Source organism: Pseudorca crassidens, chromosome 1, assembly GCF_039906515.1.
Source record: "Pseudorca crassidens isolate mPseCra1 chromosome 1, mPseCra1.hap1, whole genome shotgun sequence".
NCBI lineage: Eukaryota > Metazoa > Chordata > Mammalia > Artiodactyla > Delphinidae > Pseudorca > Pseudorca crassidens.
In genome coordinates this window covers 113,259,342-113,280,428 of record NC_090296.1, presented here as the reverse complement: position 1 = coordinate 113,280,428, position 21,087 = coordinate 113,259,342, and the positions used below count along the sequence as shown (strand labels likewise).

At 37.4% G+C, this 21,087-nt stretch overlaps 1 protein-coding gene across 1 annotated transcript; it reads left to right on the top strand.

Annotated features, from left to right (window-relative positions):
• Window positions 1–371: 371 nt before the first annotated feature.
• MTFMT (mitochondrial methionyl-tRNA formyltransferase) lies at window positions 372–19,580 on the top strand. Its single transcript, XM_067750475.1, has 9 exons — window positions 372–640; window positions 2,531–2,740; window positions 4,221–4,343; window positions 6,092–6,194; window positions 7,330–7,405; window positions 10,555–10,646; window positions 16,857–16,935; window positions 17,795–17,877; window positions 19,049–19,580. The coding sequence occupies exons 1-9, from the start codon at window positions 399–401 to the stop codon at window positions 19,232–19,234; spliced, it is 1,194 nt and encodes a 397-aa protein (XP_067606576.1). The 5' UTR covers window positions 372–398; the 3' UTR covers window positions 19,235–19,580.
• Window positions 19,581–21,087: the final 1,507 nt, after the last annotated feature.

The window sequence follows — 21,087 nt, the reverse complement described above, 5'->3', positions numbered from 1 at the left end:
CTACCTGGTACAGTTGATATGAGGATTAACTAAACTAACAGATATATAAAATGCTTAGCCAAAGCATGGCTTCTAGTAAATATTAGTTATAATGGCTGAGAAAATGATACAGAAATAAATAAATAAATGAGATTTCGTCGTCTGAAAACTCATATGATTTGTTCCAAAAGAGTTGTTTGGGGAGATTGGCTAAATCGTGCAAACAAATGCAACAAAAGTCACGGGGACACTTGAACCGGCAAATTCCTTCATCTGCCGCGCCTGCAATCAGGCAAGCCCCGCCCCAGTCGCTGAAAGACCTCGCCCATCGGGTTTCCTCCCCGGCCCCGCCCCTCCTGCCTAGCTCCTGCTCCGCCCACCACAACGCGCGTGCGCAGGGTCGGCCGCCCGCGGAGGCAATGAGGGTTCTGGTACGCTGCTGCTGGGGGCCCCTGCCAGGCGGCGGCGGCGGAAGCAGCGGCGGCGGCGGCGCGGTCAGGAGGCCGAGCCCTCAGTGGCGAGCCCTGCTCGGCCTGAGCGGATCCTCTGGCGGGGAGGACGGCCGGGGCGCTCGAGTCCGCGAGAAGCCGCCTTGGCGGGTGCTCTTTTTCGGCACTGACCAGTTCGCCCGCGAAACGCTGCGGGCGCTGCAGGCCGCCAGGTACCGGGGCCAGGGATTGGGAGGCCCGGGGGTCGAGGACGCGGCTGTGGAGCCACTGCGGCCGGCCTCGAGGGTTTGGACTCCTAGTCGGGGAAAGCAGCTGCGCCGGAGGGGTGTGGGCCCAGATCTCGGCGTCTCCGGGCTCCCGGAAGGTGCTCGGTCAGCCCTTGGGCGCCCGCCTGGTCCTGTCCGGTCTACACGCCCGACTCCTTCCGCGCTCTGAGCGCCACCGGGCGCCCCGCGGTGCCAAGGCCGCGCTCGTTGCTTTACCTGCATCATCTCCGTCCAGTCCCACCACCTCCCTGCCCGTTTAGCATGTAAACCGTAGCCCAGAGAGGTTAAGAGATTGCCCAGGGTCATCAGCTGAGCAGGTTGGTACTAAAACGGGCTCTGACTTCAAAGACCTCCCCTTTCCACTTCTTCCTACTCACCTGATTTGTATCATCTAATCCTTTGGGCTTCTTCCCAGGCACAGGCATCCATCCCTCTGCACACGCTTGCCTCACGCCTTCGCTCCCCATCGCCTCCCTGTATACAACCGGATCCAGTTTTCTGAGACTGAAATGAAGACATAGTACAAAAATGAACTGTTTTCCTATGAATAAATTTATAAATCAGAACTCTTAGGTATACATTTAGTATTTCTAAAATTTAACAAATTGTGTTTCCTGGACAAAAATAATTGAGATCCAGCCTGTCCTGAAAGTCCATGGTATGTGGTGGCTATGCCCATATATCCTGCTCTGTCTCCTTTCCCCAGCCTCCATTTTTTATTTCCCCACTCCGTTTTTTCCTGATGCACCCTCACACTCATTTCTGTCATCTCCCTCCATCAAGTCTTCTCTACAAATACTTCCCAGCAGACCCTGATGTTGACTCATTCATGAATCCCCTTGTATTTCCCCCTTCACACACTCCCCTCTGTAACACACCCTGAAACACTTCCTTCACACATGTTCCCTTTGCACACCTCCGTAATACACTCTCTACATGCTACTTTCCGTGTATGGCCTCCTGCATCTCTCACTGCATGTATCCTGACGCTTCTGCTGATGCTTCACTTGGCAGCTCCAGTACTTCTGCACTTTTTCTTTTGGGCCCTCCTGTCTATTCCTTTTCTCATAAATCCTCAACATTTATTATGATGTACCTGCATGATGCAGTACCTGCTAAATAAATAAATAAACAGCCCCAGGCACTGGAATACTTTGCAGCAGGTTAAAAAAATGAGGTAGTGCTACATATAATGTCATGGAATGATGCCCATGGTGTGTGTGTGTGTGTGTATATATATATATATATATATACACACACACACACACATATATATGTATATATATATTTTTTTAAGTATTGTTTGAATAACGTCGTTATAGTAAAAAATTCAAAAGATATAAAATGGAAAGTCAGTTCCTTCCATCTCTTTCTCCCAGTCCCCAGTTCTCTTCAAAGATAGCCACTGTTTTCAGTTTCCTGTTCTAGAAATGTTTGATGCATATACAAACAAATGTATATTTAACCCATTTTTTAAAAAGACTCACATAATAGCATACATAGTGTTAAGAGAAAAAAACAAAATGCAGGAGAGTATATATAATATTACAATTGTGTAAAATGTCTGTACTGTATATGTTTCTGCATGCACAGGAAATTTCTACAACCATAACAGTCCAAACAGTAGCCAGTAGCCACTTGTGGCTCTTTAAATTTAAAACAATTAAAATTAAATAAAAATAAAACTTTAGTCTCTCAGTTGCACTAGTTTTAATCATTTACCCTTAAATGCTTTCTTAATTTAATCATAAAAATGCCTTAGAAATGTGTGAAGTAGTTTAGCTTTCCGACATTTTCTTAACACTGTCACATTTTCTTCTAATCTTTCCATTTTAGGGAAAACAAAGGGGAAGAGTTAATTGAAAACTTGGAGGTGGTCACAGTTCCCTCCCCATCACCAAAAAGACTGCCGGTGAAGCAATATGCTATCCAATCTCAGCTTCCAGTGTATGAGTGGCCAGATGTGGGATCTGGAGAATATGATGTTGGAGTGGTAGCTTCATTTGGCCGGCTTTTGAGTGAGGCTCTTATTCTTAAATTTCCCTAGTAAGTTTTATTTGTAAGGAAAAACAGTGTAGAGACCTCGGTCTTTATATATGGATCTGGTATCTATAAAGTGCATTAACTTGAACTTAATTCTGCTTTCTTTAGTATTTTCTCTTAAAATAAAAGGTTTTATTAGTGGCATGAATTGTTAAAATGTGTGATACTCTTTATCACTATCTATGGGCTCTCACCCACCCTCATTTAAATTCCATATGTATGCTAATAACTGCCAGATGTGTCCCTCCAGTTCTCTCTCCCTGAACTCCAGGCCCCTGATACCCCCGCCTCCTCCGCAGCTCTGCTTGGATGTCTGATAGGCACCTTACATGTAAGATGTCCAAAACAACATTCCTGAACTTTCACCCCAAAACCTGCTCCTTCCCAAAATCTTCATCTCAGTACATGGTAACTCCAGCCTTTAAGTTGCTCGGACCCAAAGCCTTGGCATTATTCTTAATTCCTTATCTCACACCACGCATCCAATCTATCAGGAAATCCTATTGGCTGTGCCTTTGAAATCTCTCTAGAATGTCTGATTCTCATCACTTCCTCTGCCACCACTCTTGGCTGTCATACTGCAGTAGCCTCCTAAGTGGTCTCCACTTTTGTCTTTGGCCCTCTCAGTCTTTTACCACCCAACACCAAAGTGATCCTTTTAAAACATAAGTCAGGTCATGTCACTCTGCTCAAAATTCTCTGGTGGTTTTCCATCTTGCTCAGAATACAAGTCAGGTCCTTATATTGGCCTGTGAGGGCAGAATTTTTTTTTTTTCTGTGTGGTTCACTGTTGCTTATATCCCCAGCACTTAGTGCCAGAACATGGATTGTGCTCAGTAAATATTTGTTGGAGGAATGAGACTGGGCTGAACAGTGGAATTTAGAATATATGTATACACATAGGCACTGTCAAGTGTATACTCATGCTGATGGAGACATTAAACTAATGACAGATGAGTAAATTATTAAAATTGCTCACTAATGGGTAAAAGGTGTATAGGGATAAACAGCAAAGGTGAATAAATCATTAGATGGGGATTTAAGAAGCTTGTCTTAGGAACTCTATATACAAACTAAGTGAAGTGAGGGTAATTATGTAACTAAGCTATACGTATAATTCACATCGTCCATGAGATGCTCGATTGGATTTGAGTGGTTTTTCTCATATAGTAAAAAACACATTTTTTGTCTTTAAAAACTCCCAGACATTGCGAGCTATGTCTCAAATTGCGAAGCTGGAACATCTTCAGAACAATGAATAGTTGTTCCTGCTCTTTTTTTAATTGAGTTTCATTGGTCTCTTATGGTAAGAAAGTTGAACTTAGCTCTGACTCCTGCTTCAGTTGGTATGAGACTAGATTTAACTGTTTTTCAACATTTCTGGGCAAGTTTAATGATGAAAAGTGCATATTAGTTTAGGTAGCAGTAAATTAAATGGTAAAAAGCCCACTTGCATACTAATTTCCTGCCTTTTCTAACTCAGTGGCATCTTGAATGTCCATCCCAGTTGCCTCCCGAGGTGGCGTGGTCCAGCCCCTATAATCCATACGGTCTTGCACGGAGACACAGTTGCTGGAGTAACGATTATGCAAATTAGACCTAAAAGGTAGAGCATATTTTCTTGAGACTTTTTGTGATGTTGAATGTTGATGTCAGTCTGCCTGGGGGGAAGTGGAGGTGGATGAGTGGGTACTAATCACTCTAATTTATTACTAATTTCTAACTCCTAATTTCTAATCAGGAGTTAGAAATTAGTAATAAATTAGAGTGTACTAGAGTACTAATTTCTCTAACTCCTGGATTTCTTCCTGGTTTCTAACATAAACCACATGTGTTTTGGCATTTACACAGTGTCTCTTTAAACTTGTTAATTGAAATAAATTATTAACAACTGGATTTCTATAAACGATGTTGTGTAGATGAGAGATGGATTTTTGTATATTAGTTATGAATCTCTGTTCTGCTGGCTTTGGTTTCTATGGTCAAAAATTTTTTCGAACCTGAAGTAAGAATACGTTGTATACCAATGTGTTATATAATTGTCTTAAATGTTTTTTAAAATTATACCTACAATCTAAGAAACAATTATTTTAAATTGTTTTAGGAGTGTATTATGCCTCTGCCTATTATCACCTAACGTCCCCATAGAGAAGAAAAATTCACCAGTTCACAAGACCAAGTCAATATCTGGGATTTGCTTTAACTTACTTCAAAAAAAAAAAAAAGTGGGGGGGCAGATGAAACAAGAGTGGCGAAACTTTGGTAATTCTCAAATCTGGGCGATGTGTATATGGCAATTCCTTAGACTGTTCATTCTGTTTTTGGAATGTTTGTAACTTTTCATAATAAGCATTTTATTAAAGCTCATAGGTTAAAAATAGAGTCAACAGAACACAAAGTTAAGTATTTAAGACAAAATATATTTCTAATAAAAGCTGATGGCCAATATTTGCAGAGCTTGATATAAAATATTGAATATAAGACTTATGGGAATGCAAATACCCTTGCACCTACTTATAATCACTATTGATTATAATTCAGGCAAAACTCTTGTCCTTTGAGAAAGGAAATACAGGAAGGAATGATTGTAAATTCCTAGTTGTACTTCCTTGGAAAACATATTCTTTGCTCTGTACTTTCATTATATAATTAGAGATTTTTTTTGTACTATTTACTACTAATGATAGAATTATTTGTAGTTGCAATTAAATCCCTGATATGCAACCTTTTTCCTTTCTGAAATAATAAACCTAAAATCTAAATATAGGCCAGATTTTGCTCTCCCTTCTTTCTTTTTTTTTAATTTTATGGATTTTAATTTTTAAAATTTTAATGGCTTAGTAAAATGACTGTATTAGAATTTAATTTTGTTAAGCTCAAGTATTGACTCCATAAATGACCAGAAAATGGTACTTGAGAATAAAGCAGATGAAAATGCAGAGAATGGTGAAAAGTTAATGTGCTTAAACTATCTAGTTGATAGACTAAAGTGATATTAGTAACATGCTAATGTTGCTCTCCCTTCTTTCAGACTTACATTTCTCCCTTGCCAATGGCTAATAGTCACATTCATGGCCACCGTTAAACTATCCTTGTGGGGGAATTTCCTGGCCTTCCAGTGGTTAGGACTCTGCACTTCCACTGCAGCGGGCCCGGGTTCGATCCCTGGTCAGGGAACTAAGATCCCATAAGCTGCACTGTGTGGCCTAAAAAAACAAAACAAAACAAAACAAAACCCACCTGAACGAACAAAAAAACTATCCTTGTGGTATATAAACATTCATGTAGACAAACATATTGACCTTAAGAAATAGTCAGTAATCATGTTATTATTTGCTTTTGATTTTTTGGTAGGTTTGATGTAGGCCCAATTCTCAAACAGGAAACGGTTCCTGTACCACCCAAGAGCACCACAAAGGATTTGGAAGCAGTGCTGTCAAGACTGGGTGCCAACATGGTACAGTTTTCCAATATCCCCCTGCTTATTTCCTAAGTGGTTATGATGAAAAGAACAATTTTATGATGTGTGATTCTAAGCTTCTCTTTAAAAAGTGGTTTCTATCCCTGGCTTCCTAAAAATTAGCATGGCTTTTGTGATCTTATGTTAGTCTTTGAGAATTTACACAGAGTATATACTTAATAAAAGCTTTTGAATGAAATATGTGATTTTATATGGTCTGTTACATTTCATGGTGAGGCTTTTAGACTATTCTTCCCATTTTCACTCTCCTTAGTCTCATAGATGTACCATTCACCCCTGTCGAACTGAACTAACATCATTTCCTAAGTAAGTCTCTGTTTTCCTCCCACTTCTGTCCCTGTGTTCCAGTCATTTGCATCTGTACCATTGGAATTCTGCTGACCCCCTAGCTGTGAATGAACTCTGAGACTTTTTTTTGAGTCTGCATACAATAGGGTGTGAATAAAGGTTTAATGACCCAATTAATGATTTTCATCTGAACTAAATTTTCTGTAGAGGAACCCCCCTCCACCCCACCCCACCCCCCGCTGTATAGATGATGCTTCCCATTCTAGGCACTCACCTCGGAAATTCTGTTATTATAGTGTCTGTCGTTTATTGAGCACTGGCTTGTGTGCCAAGACTGTTTTAGATACTTTCATAGACTTATTTTTTTTTTACCTTCTCAAGAAACCTTTGAGGTAGCTATTGCTTTCACCTGTTTTATAGATAATGACATTGAAGGCCACAGACAAGTAAAATAACTTTTCCACAGTGACACAGCTAGCAGGTGGTAGAACTGGGATTTGAACCCAGAACTATGTGACTCCAGAGTACGAAGTCCCCACTGCCTTCCTTCAGAGTGAGAGTGAGAGTGTGGATGGCCAAGCACCGGCTGTTCTGATAGCCAGTCGAGGCTCAGTATTCTCTGGAAGGAAATCAATGACCTGTACTCTACAGAGAGCAACATCTCCACTGAAACTCCACCAAGTAGATGGATCCTCACAGCTTAAGCCAATTTACTGCTTTACCCTGCCACACAGCTCTTAAAGCTGTAATTTCATGGTACTGAATTGTAATGTATTTCTGCTTTCGTTCTTTTCATCCTGAATATACTCTCTTTTTTTTTAAGCTTATTTCAGTTTTGAAAACTTTGCCTGACAGTTTGAACAATGGAAGGCAGCAGCCAGCCGAGGGGGTGACACATGGTAAGTGCAGACGGCAGAGACTCTTACATGTTTCCTAAGGTTTTGTTTGTTGTGATGGCATCTGAACACTGTGGCTTCCTCACTTGCAAGTTTCCCTTAATTTTGACTAAAGATTCAATGTCCACTTGCATGTCCTTTTCCAGAGAATGATTGGTAAGGGGTCTCTCTCCCTCTTCACATTTAGCCTTATGAAAGATTAGAACCATTTTCTCTATTCTTTATATTGAAAAGTACCAAACACAAAGGTAAGTTGAAAGAGAGTGAATACCTGTTTAACCCAGAGTCAACAATTATTAATGTTTGGCCATATTTTCTTTATATATGTGTTTATGTAGCATATATATTTTAATTTTTGCTATACCATTTGGAAGTATGCATCATGACCTTTCATCCCTAAATATTTCAACATGCATCTCCTAGGAAAAATGAACAGTTCCCTAATAGCATCGAATAGCCAGTCCATATTTAAATTTTCCTGACACTCTAAAAACATATTGTATAGCTGTATATTTTTTCAAACTAGGATCCAATTATAATTAGTCGTATGTCTCTTTAGTCTCATTAGAGTAATTCCTCCACTATTTTTTTCCCTCCATGTCATTAACTTTTTGAAGAGACCAGGCCAATTGTCTCTTTCCTTCCAGTGTTGTTTAATGTATTTTTCTAGCCCTTAAAGTTCCTGTAAATCGGAAGTTCTAAAGGCTTGATGAGATTCGGGCTTAAAGTTTGTGGAAAGAGTATTTCATAGATGATACTGCGTTCCAGTGATATTTGTTTCAGTTTGTTTTTTAACCTTAAGGGTTGCTTTTTATTTTTATTTATGATGTAATTTTTTTTCTTGACTATGTAAGACATTTACACGACTCGAAAGTTAAAACTGTTTAAAGGATCTACTCGGAGAAGCCCCCGCCTCCGTCCCCTACAGTCTTAGGGAGTCATATCAGTAAGCCATAATACCAGGTTGCATCAAGGCTAGTGAAGCTAAATTTGATCACTTGGTGGAGGTGGTGACCACCAGATCTTTCCAGTGTAAAGATGTGTTTCTCCCTTTGCAAATGGCAGGTAATCCCTGCGGTAATACTTTGGCACCATGCAAATATCCGGTTCCCCACTAGCCTTTCACGTAACAATTTTAGCATGGATTGATGCTCCTTCCCTGAATGAATTATTTCAATGAAAATCAAAATGGTGATTTTCCAATTCCTTTTATATTTAATAGTTGGCATTGTTCTGTAAAGAAGAGCTTTTCCTTATTAATTGCGGATGAATTTTAATTCATCCTAAAATGGCAGGATAAATGCTTAATTCTTTCTCTAATTATCAATTTTTAAAATAGGGAGTTGGTGCCATAGTCACCTTCAATTATGGTGGCGAGTGAGTTTTTTTAGTCATTTGACTTGTGGATTTTTATTTACTGTGTTTTATAGTTAATTACATTCATAATGCTTTGTGCTGTTCAGGTTGTCCCAAATTTAGCTAGAGGTAGCCTCTTAAAGTTGGCTCCTGAATCCTTTTGATATCCCTCCACCCCCAGCTAGTTTTTGAGCTCTTCCTTGTTTCTATCGCAAAATGTCCCAGGCTCACCTTGTAAATTCTCTGTCCCATGTTGGAATCAGCCACCTCTCCCTTGTTTATTTTAGTTGAGGGATAGTATTTAGAAACCGTCTAATACAATGATGTGTTCCAAAATGAAGTGTTAGTGGTGAAGGGTAGGCATTATATTTTTTAAAAATGTTTGAGTTCAGGGACTTCCCTGGCTGTCCAGTGGTTAAGACTTCACGTTCCAATGCAGAGGGTGCAGGTTCCATCCCTGGTTGGGGGATCCCACATGCCTCAGGGCCAAAAAAACAAAACATAAAACAGAAGCAGTATTGTAACAAATTCAGTAAAGCCTTTAAAAAAATATATTTGAGCTCATATTGTTTCTGATTCAAATTTTAAAGTACAGGGTTTTTCTGGTATTTTCTCTTACACAGAAAATCTTTTTTAAATCAATGCTGACCTGTTTTTTATTTGCTGTGCATAAAATAATTTTAAGATTACAACACCAATATCACTACAGAAAGTGTAACTACTAAGTGAGAGTTAAGATTTTTCTGCAGTTTTTTTTTTCCTGCAGTTTTTTAAAATATATTCTACGAAGGGTATATAGTCAGAGTACTGTGTTCAAAACTTACTGGAGATAATTATTTTTTCCATGTGGTTTTGTTATCTAGTTTGATATATAGTTAAGTTCCTTTGTTTCAGTTTGTTTTTAATTATCAGGGTTGCATTTTCCTCTTTACAACTAATTATTATTATTATTATTTGCGGCACGCGGGCCTCTCACTGTTGTGGCCTCTCCCGTTGAGGAGCACAGGCTCCGGACGCACAGGCTCAGCAGCCATGGCTCACGGGCGCAGCCACTCCGCAGCATGTGGGATCTTCCCGGACCAGGGCTCGAACCTGTGTCCCCTGCATCAGCAGGCGGACTCTCAACCACTGCGCCACCAGGAAAGCCCTGAAGAGCTTTTCATATGTTTAAGGACTATTTGCATTTCTTTTTTTCTGAGAAGGGTCTGTTATATCTTTTGCCCATTTTTCTATCTGGTTTTTGGTCTTTTCTGTCTCAGTTTTTAGGAGTACTTTGTGTAATAGATATAAATAAACCTATATAATAGATACAAAGTACTCCTAAATATAATATAAATATATATAACACATATATAGTAATTACATATAAATATTTATATTTATTATAGATATATCTCTCATGGAATATATATAAACAGATATAAAGTACTGTGATATAAGTTGCAAATAACTTGTTTGTCATTTGTTTTTTGGCTTGATTTATGACACTTCTTTTTGTCTTACAAAAGTTTAATTTTTTGTAGTCACATTTATCATTCTTTAATTGCTTCTGGATTTTGAGTCATAGAAGAACTTTTTCTATTCCTAGGTTATAAAGAAATTTACCCATGTTTTCTTCTAGTACTTTTATTTACTATGTATGTATGTGTATATCTTATATTATGGAAAATTTAAAACATGCAAAAGTTGAGAAAATAATATAATGAATTCTCTTGTATCTGTCATTCAGTATCAGTAATTAACAATTTATGGTCACTGATCTGATATTCATTCTTGCTATTGGCTTTATCTTATAGCCCCTAAGATTTCTGCTGCTACCAGCTGTATAAAATGGGAGGAACAAACTTCAGAGCAAATATTCAGACTTCATCGTGCCATTGGAAATATAGTAAGTTGGAAGTCAAATTGCAGTTTTACCTAATTGTGTGTGTGAGTGTGTGTGTGTGTGTGTGTGTAATTTACTTTTGAAATATTTTAATTTAGGAATAAATCTCATAAACAAAACCAAAGGATCCTGAAGTTCATTTATTTTTAAATAACTATTTTTTGGTTCTTTTGAACCTAGGGGCAGGACAGGAATAAAGACACAGTAGAGAATGGACTTGAGGACAAGGGGAGGGGGACAGGTAAGCTGGGATGAAGTGAGAGAGTAGCATTGACATATATACAACACCAAATGTAAAATAGATAGCTAGTGGGAAGCAGCTTCATGGCACAGGGAGATCTGCTCTGTGCTTTGCGACCACTAGGAGGGGTGGGATAAGGAGGGTGGGAGGGAGATGCAAGAGGGAGGTGATATGGGGATATACATGTGCATATAGCTGATTCATTTTGTTATGCAGCAGAAACTAACACAACATTGTAAAGCAATTATACTCCAATAAAGATGTTAAAAAAAGAAACTATTTTTTATTGGGATAAAATATATATAACATAAAATTTACCATTTAAACCATTTTTAAGTGTATACTTCAGTGACATTAAGTACATTTACATTGTTATGCAACCATCACCAGTATCCATTTCCAGAACTTTTTCATCATCTCAAACTGAAACTCTATACCCATTAAATAACAACTCCTCATTCCCCCTGCCCCACAGTCCCTGGTAATCACTATTCTACTTCCTGTCTCTATGAATCTGCCTTTTATAGGTACCTCATATAAGTGGAATCATACAATATTTATCCTTCTGTGTCTGGCTTATCTCACCTAGCATAATGTTTTCAGGTTTCATTCATGTTGTACCATGTATCAGAATGTCATTCCTTTTTTAGTCTGAATAATATTCCATTGTATGTATGTAGCACATTTTGTTTATGCATTTGTCTATCAATGGACATTTGGGTTGTTTCTACCTTTTAGCTAATGTGAATAATGCTTCATGAACTTGGGTGTACACATATCTGTTTGAGTCCCTGTTTCAATTCTTTTGAATATATGACATTCATTTTTTAAATATTTTTTAAACTTCAAGTTTTCATAGGGGCCTTAGAATTCACAAGGTACTTTAAACTAGATATTTTGCCATCTCCCATAGCCAAATTTTATTATCCTGTTTCATAGATGAGGAGAATGAAAATGAAGTGACTAACTTCGGGTGCCCAGTCTCTGAATAATGAACCTAAATCTTCTAACTCCTAGTCCAATGCTTTTACTAGTATGTCTTTCTGCCTTTGGCCCATTTTTTACAACTGAATTCTTAAATCCTTGATTTTTACATATGGCATATAAAATCTAGTTGTAATAACTTGTTAAAATATCTGAATTAAATTCTCAGTTCTTTGACAAATTTATTGGGGTTTTTTTCCCTTCATTTTGATAGCATCTTATGTTGTTGGAACTCTGAGTCTACCAAGTGTGGGGTTTTTAATGGACCTCCTCTGTAGGTTAAAATGGAGAACTGCCATTGAATATCTGTAGCATGCCAGGTTCTTCGGTGAGGATTACAGCCTCCTGTTATGGGTATTATCCCATTTTAAGTTGATGAAATTGAGGCTTAAAGAAGATACTCAGTGAATGGCTGTTGAATGTTGCTCAAGGTCACATTGCTAGTTAGTGAGAGTCAGGTTTTGAACCAGATCTGCCTGACGTCAAACCCTGTACTTTCCCCACTGTAAGAGAACGGCATAGGGCAAGGAACATTGACTTTAGAGCCAGACGGAGCAGGGTTCCATCTTCTCTCTGCTACTTCCTAGCTTTGTAGACTTGAGAAGGTTATTTAATCTCTGAGCTTTAGTTAGTTCATTTGAAAATTAGAATGATATAATGTATATAAAGCATCTAGTACAGTATCTGAGTAGGTACTCATTAACTGATATCTGCTCTTATTCATTCATTAAACAAAATATTTATTGAAAGCCTATTATATGTCAGGCATTGTTCTAGGTATTAGAGGTGATGTGAGAAGACGGAAACAAATAAATAAATAAGAAAAATATCAGAAGGTGTGATAAGCTCTTTGATGAAAATTAAAATAACGTGATAGATTAACTGGTGGCTATTTTAGCCTGAATATCTAAATGGGGACGGCCACTTTGAACTGACATTTAAGCTGAGGTCGGAAAGACAATAAGGAGCAAGTCATGCCAAGGTCAGGAAAAGACCATTCCAGGCAGAGGGAGCAGCTAGTACAAAAGTCAAGTAAGCTAAACCAGATAAAGATCTTACAAGAAAACTACAAATCAGTAGCCCTTATTAATATAGAGGCAAAAATCCTTAACAGAATTAGCAAAGTGAATCAAACAACATGTAGAAAAGGATTATACACTATGACCAAGTGGGATGTAGCCCAGGAATGTAAGGCTGGTTCAACATACAAAAATCAATCCACGTAATATACCATATTAATAGAATAAAGGACAAAAGCCACATAATTATCTCAGTAGGTGCAGAAACAGCATTTGAAAAATCCAGTACCTTTTCATGATAAAAATGTTCAACAAACTAAGAATAGATGGGAACTTCCTCAACCTGATGAAGAATATCTACAAAAAAATCCAAATCTAACATCATATTTGATGGCGAAAGATTGAAAGTGTTCCCTCTAAGATCAGGAACAAGACCAAGATGTCCACTCTCACCACTTCTATTCAACATTGTACTGGAGGTTATAGCCGGGGTGATTAGGCAAGAAAAAAGGAACAATGTAAAACTATATTTGCAGATGGTGTAATCTTATATACAGAAAATTATAAATAATTCCACCCCCCAAAACTAATAGGGCTAATAAACAGTAAAGAAGACCTAAGTAAATGGAAGGGCCTCTGTGTTTATGGATTAGAAGACTTAATATTGTTAAGATGGCACTATTCCCCAAATTGATCTACAGACTGAACACCATTCCTATAAAATTCCTAGTTGACTTCTTTGCAGAAATTGACAGGCTTATCCTAAAATTCATATGGAATCCCAAGAGGCCCAGAATAGACAGAAAATCTTGAAAAAGAAGAGCGAAGTTCCAATTTCAAAGTTCCTATGAAATCAGGACGCTAGTTCCTGTAATCAAGGCAGTGTGATACTGACAAAGACACAAAGCTCAGTGAGATAGAATTCAGAGTCCAGAAATAAACCCATACATTTATGGTCACTTGATTTTTGATAAGGGTGCCAAGGCAATTTGATGGGGAAAGAAGAATCTTTTTACCACATGGTGCTTGGACACCTGGATATCCACAATCAGAAGAAATGGATTTGGATCCCTACCTCATACCACATATAAAAATGAACTCTAAATGGATCAGAAACCTAAATGTAAGAGCTGAAACTATGAAAACTCTTGGAAGAAGATATAGGGGCATATCTTCATGACCTTGAAGTAGGCAGTGGTTCTTAGATATAATGCCTGAAGCATAAGCAACGAACTAAAAATAGAGATGTTGAACTTCAAAATTTAAAACCGTTGGGCTTCAAAGAACACTAACAAGAAAATGAAAAGACAACCTACATAATAAATGAAGATATTTGCAAATCATATATCTGATGAGGGTCTAGTATCCAGAGTATATAAAGAACTTTTATAGCAAAAAGATAAATAACATGATTAGAAAATCAGCAAAGGATCTACATAGACATTTATCCTAAGAAAATATATAAATGGCCACTACGCATATGGAAAGATAATTTCATTTGTCATTAGGGAAATGCAAATCAAAACTATACTGAGATACCACTTCACAGTCACTAGGATTACTGTGATTTTTAAAAACAGACAATAACAAGTGTTGACAGGGATATGGAGAAATTTGGAACCCTCATTCATTGTTGGTAGAAATGTAAAATGGGGCAGCTGCTTTAGAAAACAGTTTGACAGTTCCCCAAAAAGTTAAACACTGCATAATAATTCTGATCTTCTGCAATTCACCTTTCCTCTCCACTGAGAAATTCTTGTGCTACAACAGAAGGAGTTCCTATCTTGGAGCCAGAAGGTGAAATTTGATTCCTAGAGTTGGCATGTATTAACCAAGAGCAAGATCCTTATCTTCCCTGAACTTCCGCTTTTCTATCTCTAAAATGGGGTTAATGACCTGGTCCACAACTGTCAAGATCAAAGGAGATAAACTGTGAATTTAAATCCACGCCAACATATGATTTTGACAGTAATGACAGTGGGCACAGAAATGACTGTTTTCTTACCATCACTTTCCTTTCTTCAGTGCTCTGATGATAAGGTGAAGATGAGCTTTACCTCAAGAACAAGAAGGGGATATTCTGATTCTATACCTATCATATTTGTAGTTCTCAGTAAATATAAACATTTTTCAAACAGTAATTATGTTTCAGAAGTATTTTGAGTTCTTTGAAAGAAAAAAGTTGCACACATGAAAGTCATTTCGTAACTTTTATTAGAAGCAGATGAAAGAAAAACAAGCAAATTATAGAAGAGGATATTTTACCAAAGTATGACATATATAAGGTTGTGAATACTTTTCTTCAAATTTACTTAATTCTGATTTCTTTAATTCTCTGATTAATCGTTCACATCTTTGAAATAACCTAACTGTTCTGAAAGTAAAATGTCCTCTTTAGAGAGTGTCATCAAAAGAGCACTGAGCTGAGAATGAGAAAGCATAGCTTCTGATCCTTGGCTCTGCCACTAACTAGCTGTGTCACCTTGGGGAAACAGCTGCATTTCTCTGGGCCTCACTATCCTCGTCTATGAAATAGAGGAGTGAACTGCAGTCTGAAAATCTGTTTCTTTACTTCAGAAATTTGAGAGAACTTATTTCCTGGTGTGTATTAATTTCTGTTAGCCTATTTAAATCAAAATGTAATAAAGGTAGCATTTCACACTGAGGGGAAGGGTGAGATGGATTATTCAATAAATAGTGTTGGGACAGCTGGTCAGCCTTTAAAAGGGGGAACCCTCAAGTCTCACCTTTTCAAATCAAAATAAAATCTAGATGGATCAAGGATTTAAGTGTTTTCAAAAAATGAAACCACAAAGAACTGGGAAAAAGAACAGTTGAATAATTTTATAATATTTGATAAACGTGGATAGGCCTTTTTAAGCATGACATGAACCAATGAAGTCATAAGAGAAAAGAGTGATAAATATTACTCCATAAAATTAAAAAATTATGCATGGAAAAAAATTACCCAATATTTAAAGTCAACAAACTAGAAAAATATTCATAATACATCTGAGAACTAAAGGGCTAATTTCCTAAAAATATAAAAGCCTTTCACAAATTAATAAGAAAGAGATGAATAACTCAGATTTTGTTGTTGTTGTTTTTGTTGTTTTTTTTTTTAATGGGCAAAGGGCATAAATAGGCCTAAGAAATAAATAAAATGTGCAGGTAGATATGGACTGCTCCTCAGCCTCACTAATAATAAACAGCAATAGACTGTCATTTTTCTTCTCTTATCAAGGCAGTTTAACAATAAAATGTTGATACTCTTTAACCCTGGTGGTCCACTTAAAAAACAACTATTCTCCAGAAATATAAAAGTCCTCAAAGATATATCTACCAGGCTATTTATCACATTTAAAATTTTTCATAATTTTGTAATGTGTTATGAAATATCCATCATAAAGGCATTTGTTGCATAAATTATGGTACATTTTATAAAATGGAATACTGTGCAGCAGATTAAAGAGTGAAATAGATAAGTGTGTACTGATGAAAATTTGTCCACAGTTTATGGTTAAGTAAAAAAAGTTCCTTGTCAAACAGTATGTTCTAGATTTTTGTGATAATTATATTTGTAGGAGAAATACAAGGATATACACATTGAACTATTAGCAGTGGTTACCTCTGGGGATGGGAGTACAGAATACTTTCACATTCTAATTTTTTTTTAATATAGTTGTTGTAATGCTTGCATTTTTTAAAATGAGCATGATTTTTAACTAGAAGTATTAATGAAGATATAAACATTGATTTTAAAATAGTGTTTAATTTTAAGATCTAATGAATCCTGGAGGCTGATGTAGAGGGTCATGTTATGTTCTATTCTGTAAGGTTTAGAGACTGAGTTCCCAATTCCTCTGTAATTGGGAGAGAAGTCAGACCGGATTAACACAAAATAGTAGTTGAAAAGCGTTTCAGGGTTGAGTGTATTTATTTATCATCCTTCTTTCATTTTGTTTGCAGATTCCGTTGCAGACACTCTGGATGAATAGTACCATTAAACTCCTGGATGTGGTAGAAGTCAATAGTTCAGTCCTCACTGGTACTTATTTTTGAATAGCTGACATGGAAAATGTTTTCAGTATAGTCTATTTGAAAATGTGTCTTTTTTTTTCCATAGGTCCCATTTACTAAAAATAAGGATTCTTTTAGCTTGTTTCAGTTCAATAATGGTAATACTTTACATTCATTTATAGTCTTATTCTTTACAGTGTCCATTCACGTGTATTTTCTCTTCTGATCATCATAAGAACCTGAGAAGTAGGCAGATCAGTGTTACTATCCCATTTTAAGCTCTGTGATTCCCTATATTAAGGTTTTCAGGGAATGCAGAGTTCCTAGGTTGATTTTATTCTGGTGAATATCATAATGAAAATCTCTGGGCACCCCAGTGAGAATCTTAGGCCAGGGTGTAGCATTTCATGACCCTGGTCCATTCAGAGGCCCATCAGTGCCCTCCCATCCTGGTGGACTGAAGGAATGTGAGCCACAAAGGCAGAGAGTTCCCCAGAAATCTGGGAATTGGGACTTGTTTAGTCATGGATGGAAGGGCCAGCTTAGATCCTAAGTCTCCTGTATGTCTCTCCACTGGTAGCTAGTTATTTCCCCCAAATGGTCAAAACTTCTAGATTCAACATTTTAGGTTGATCTCTGGGACACTGGGTAAAGGACTCATAGCTTCTTGTGTATATGGAAAGCTTCCCTTTGGGTTCAAGATACACACAGAGCACCACAGCTCTATCGTAAGTTTTAGATTACAAAGTCAGGGCATCAGCAGATGTGTACCCTCCGATATTAGTACTGTCTTGCAGAATGTTTTTTGATTTTTAAGAAGCATCGTGAAGTTGCATAATTATTTATTCTCTCTCTCATATCCCTCTTTTCCCCTCCCCTGTCTTTAGATCCAAAATTAACAGGACAGGCTGTTATTCCAGGATCAGTAATATACCACAGACAGTCACAAATACTGCTGGTTTGTTGCAAGGTACATTTTCCTTTAGTTTCACATTATCACACTTGTTTTACTGAGTTTATAGTTGGTATCATTTGTCATTTTGAGCTGAGACTTCACTCAACTGCCTGCCCATCAGATTGAGCCAATGGACAGTTTAATTTTCTTAAGAAATAGTAGAATCTCTAGTATAATTTTTTTCAAGAGATGAAGTTTTACCAAGGCGTTATTATTACTCAGACCATGAAAGAAGATTCAGTAACTTTAGTTCTTTCTCAAAAGAAACTTGTATATTCTTAGTAATGCAATTTAATTAACAAGTCATCTTGTTAATAGGACTATCACAAAAAAATAGTAATGTCAGAGTATCTCACTGAACTACAACAGTGCCTGTATCCTACTTGCTTCTACTGTTTAATGTGGCTAGAGAGGAGATTTCTTAACTATTTAAAATGACTTTGAAACCATCATCATTTTTAAGACAATGGCATTATCCTGAGAAGTGTTCCATGTTCCTTCCATTTCCTGAGTATTTTCCTTCATGTGGTGTTTATGTGCAATGTTCCATGCTCAAGAAAGAGTATTTAAAATGTGTGATAGATTGATCTGACCTACACAAGACTGTAGATACAGAATGCCTACAGCAACCTCTCTTCAACTTATTCTGGAATAGCACTGGGTGCATACGTCTGGGTCTGTATACATCTATACTGCAAATCCATAGTTTGCTCTCATAGAAGAAGTGGGTTGTCTCAACATGTGAGTTTAAGTCCCACCAGTTATGTCACCTTGGACAAATCACTCACACTCTCTGGGCATCAGTTTTCTCTTGTAAAATCAGTTTTCTCTGGGGATAATATTGGATCTGCCTACTTTTTAGAGTGCTTGTATTTTGACAGCCAGTAACAATAAGATACATGGACATACTCTGAAAACTGTCAAGCACCACACAAATACAACGTACCTTTTTATTCTTCCCTGTCTGTGTTTAAATAGATTTAAGTAGGTCTATACATTTGTTATCACTCCTCGGTAATAAACTTTTAGAGTCAAAGAATCGTATATGTTACTTAGTGCTGTTTGTAGCCTGGCATTTAGTAAAGATTTGTTGGTTTATTTTTTTCATGATAAAAATTTTATAAACTAAAATTTACCACCAGTTTTGCCAGCACCGCGTATTCACTATTTGTCTTTTGCCCTTTAGGATGGCTGGATTGGTGTTCGATCAGTGATGCTCAAGAAAACACTAACAGCTACTGATTTCTACAATGGATATTTACATCCCTGGTACCAAAAAAATTCCCTGGCTCAACCAAGCCAGTGCAGATTTCAGACTCTCAGACTTCCACTGAAGAAGAAGCAGGAAAAAAAAATTGTTGCTATGCAATAGTGCACCAAGTAGGAAGAAGATGGACAAGTACCTACTACATATTTGTAATTTGTTAAAAGCCTTATTTACAAGGAATTACCTTGACTTTCAGAGAAGATGACACTGTTGGAAGGAAAGGTTATTGTCAAAAAGATGAATTACCTCACTTTCCACTTTTCATTTAACAGTAGTTAAAAACAGCTTTTTCTATTTCAATAACAAAAGAAACTTGAAATTAAATTTTTATTTATAATATCAGATTCATGGAGATTGTATCCTTCCCTAAGAGCAAGTACAACTAACTGTTATGTGTATATACTGAAGAGAGGTTCTTTTAAAAAGTGCATCTATTAAATTTTAAAAATCATGTGTCCCCATTGACTGTTACCATTTCAGTAGTATTTAATCTGCATTTTGGATTTCCAACAAGGAGTAAAGTCAGCTCTTTAAATTTAGCTACCATCTAGTTCTCACCAAGTCATAAACATTCATAATGTGTAATAATCTGTGTCACATTGATCTGTCCAATAAATTCAGATTTTACATCTAGATTTTCTTAAAGTACGAATACAGTAACATTCTTCAACGTATTTGTGCAGTAAAGGTTATTGAGCATCTGGTCTGTGCAAACTCATCTCCGTCTCCAGGAGAGTCAGGCACTTCTGGAGGAGGAAGGAGGTGCAGTGGCCAGCTGTTGAATTTTTTAATATCTTTACATAATCAGCTTTTCCTGCCTAGATTCTATCAGTTAAAATCTTTCTGCAATCATTAATTCGTCCATTCAACAACATTTATTGATAGCGTGATCAGATAATTGGTCATCTAAATTAGGACATGTTCATGAGTAAAAAGAAGCAGGTTATATTAATTATTTCTGGACAACAGGCATAAACAGGACTCTCCCAGGCAAACCAGGTTGTGTAAACATCCTATTTATTGAACACTTGCAGTGTACCCAGACTTTATGCTGATTGCTGGAGATTCAGAGATTAAATAATATTTGGTGTGTTCAATCTCCTGGGGAGGCAAGCATAAGCAAATATAATACTGTTATAAATGCCATAATGAAGGTATAGTGGAAGCAGTAAGTCACCCTCAAGGGAGTCATTAGAGGCTTCCCAGAGGAGGCAAAGCTGAATCTGAGGTTCCAAATGATGAGTTCATTATGCAGACTAAGGCCTGGAAGAAGATTCTAGCATGTGCAGAGGAACAGAGGCATACAAGAACACTATCCCGTAGGGGGTTGGTAACGTGGTTCTTAAACTGGGAACATGATTGCCTTTTATTATCATTCTTTAAACCATAAATCTGCTATGCCCTCCTCCGCGTATGAGCTAGTTATACACTTACGTAAGTGTATATGTAGATGGCTTGGAGAACGCTAACGGTGGATCATGGAAGAGAAACAAATGGCATGTTAAACACAGGAAAAAAGAGCTGTGTTTTAAAGAAACTGGAAGAATTGATAGAAATGGAGTAGGACGATGGAAATGAGTCTGGAAGACCAGATCATGGAGGGCTTGAAGACCATGAGAATTTGGACCTTTGTCTTGTAGTGCAATAGACAATCAAGGAAGTGACACGACTACAGATTTGCATTTTGGTAAGTTAACTCTGGTGGTGGAGTGGAAGGTAGGTTGGAGGTAAAACCTGGGGCAGGAAGATCTGTTGGGAGGTTAGAAACATGAAGATATGAACTATGGCAGCAGTTAATGGGGGTGGGGGAAATGGTTTAAAAGATTTTGCTGTGGAAGTAAGAACTTGAGTTATCAGTTGGTTATTATATTCTTATGGAGAGTTTTGGCTTCACCACTGATTAGCTCTTTGATCTCTAACAAGTTACTAAACATCACTGAACTTTAGTTTCCTCGTAT

Coding starts and splice junctions, on each gene's coding strand:
- MTFMT (XM_067750475.1), top strand. CDS start 399: ATGAGGGTTCTGGTACGCTGCTGCTGGGGGCCCCTGCCAGGCGGCGGC. Junction 10,647..16,856: donor ATCGTGCCATTGGAAATATA/GTAAGTTGGAAG, acceptor TTTTGTTTGCAG/ATTCCGTTGCAGACACTCTG. Junction 17,878..19,048: donor TACTGCTGGTTTGTTGCAAG/GTACATTTTCCT, acceptor TTTGCCCTTTAG/GATGGCTGGATTGGTGTTCG.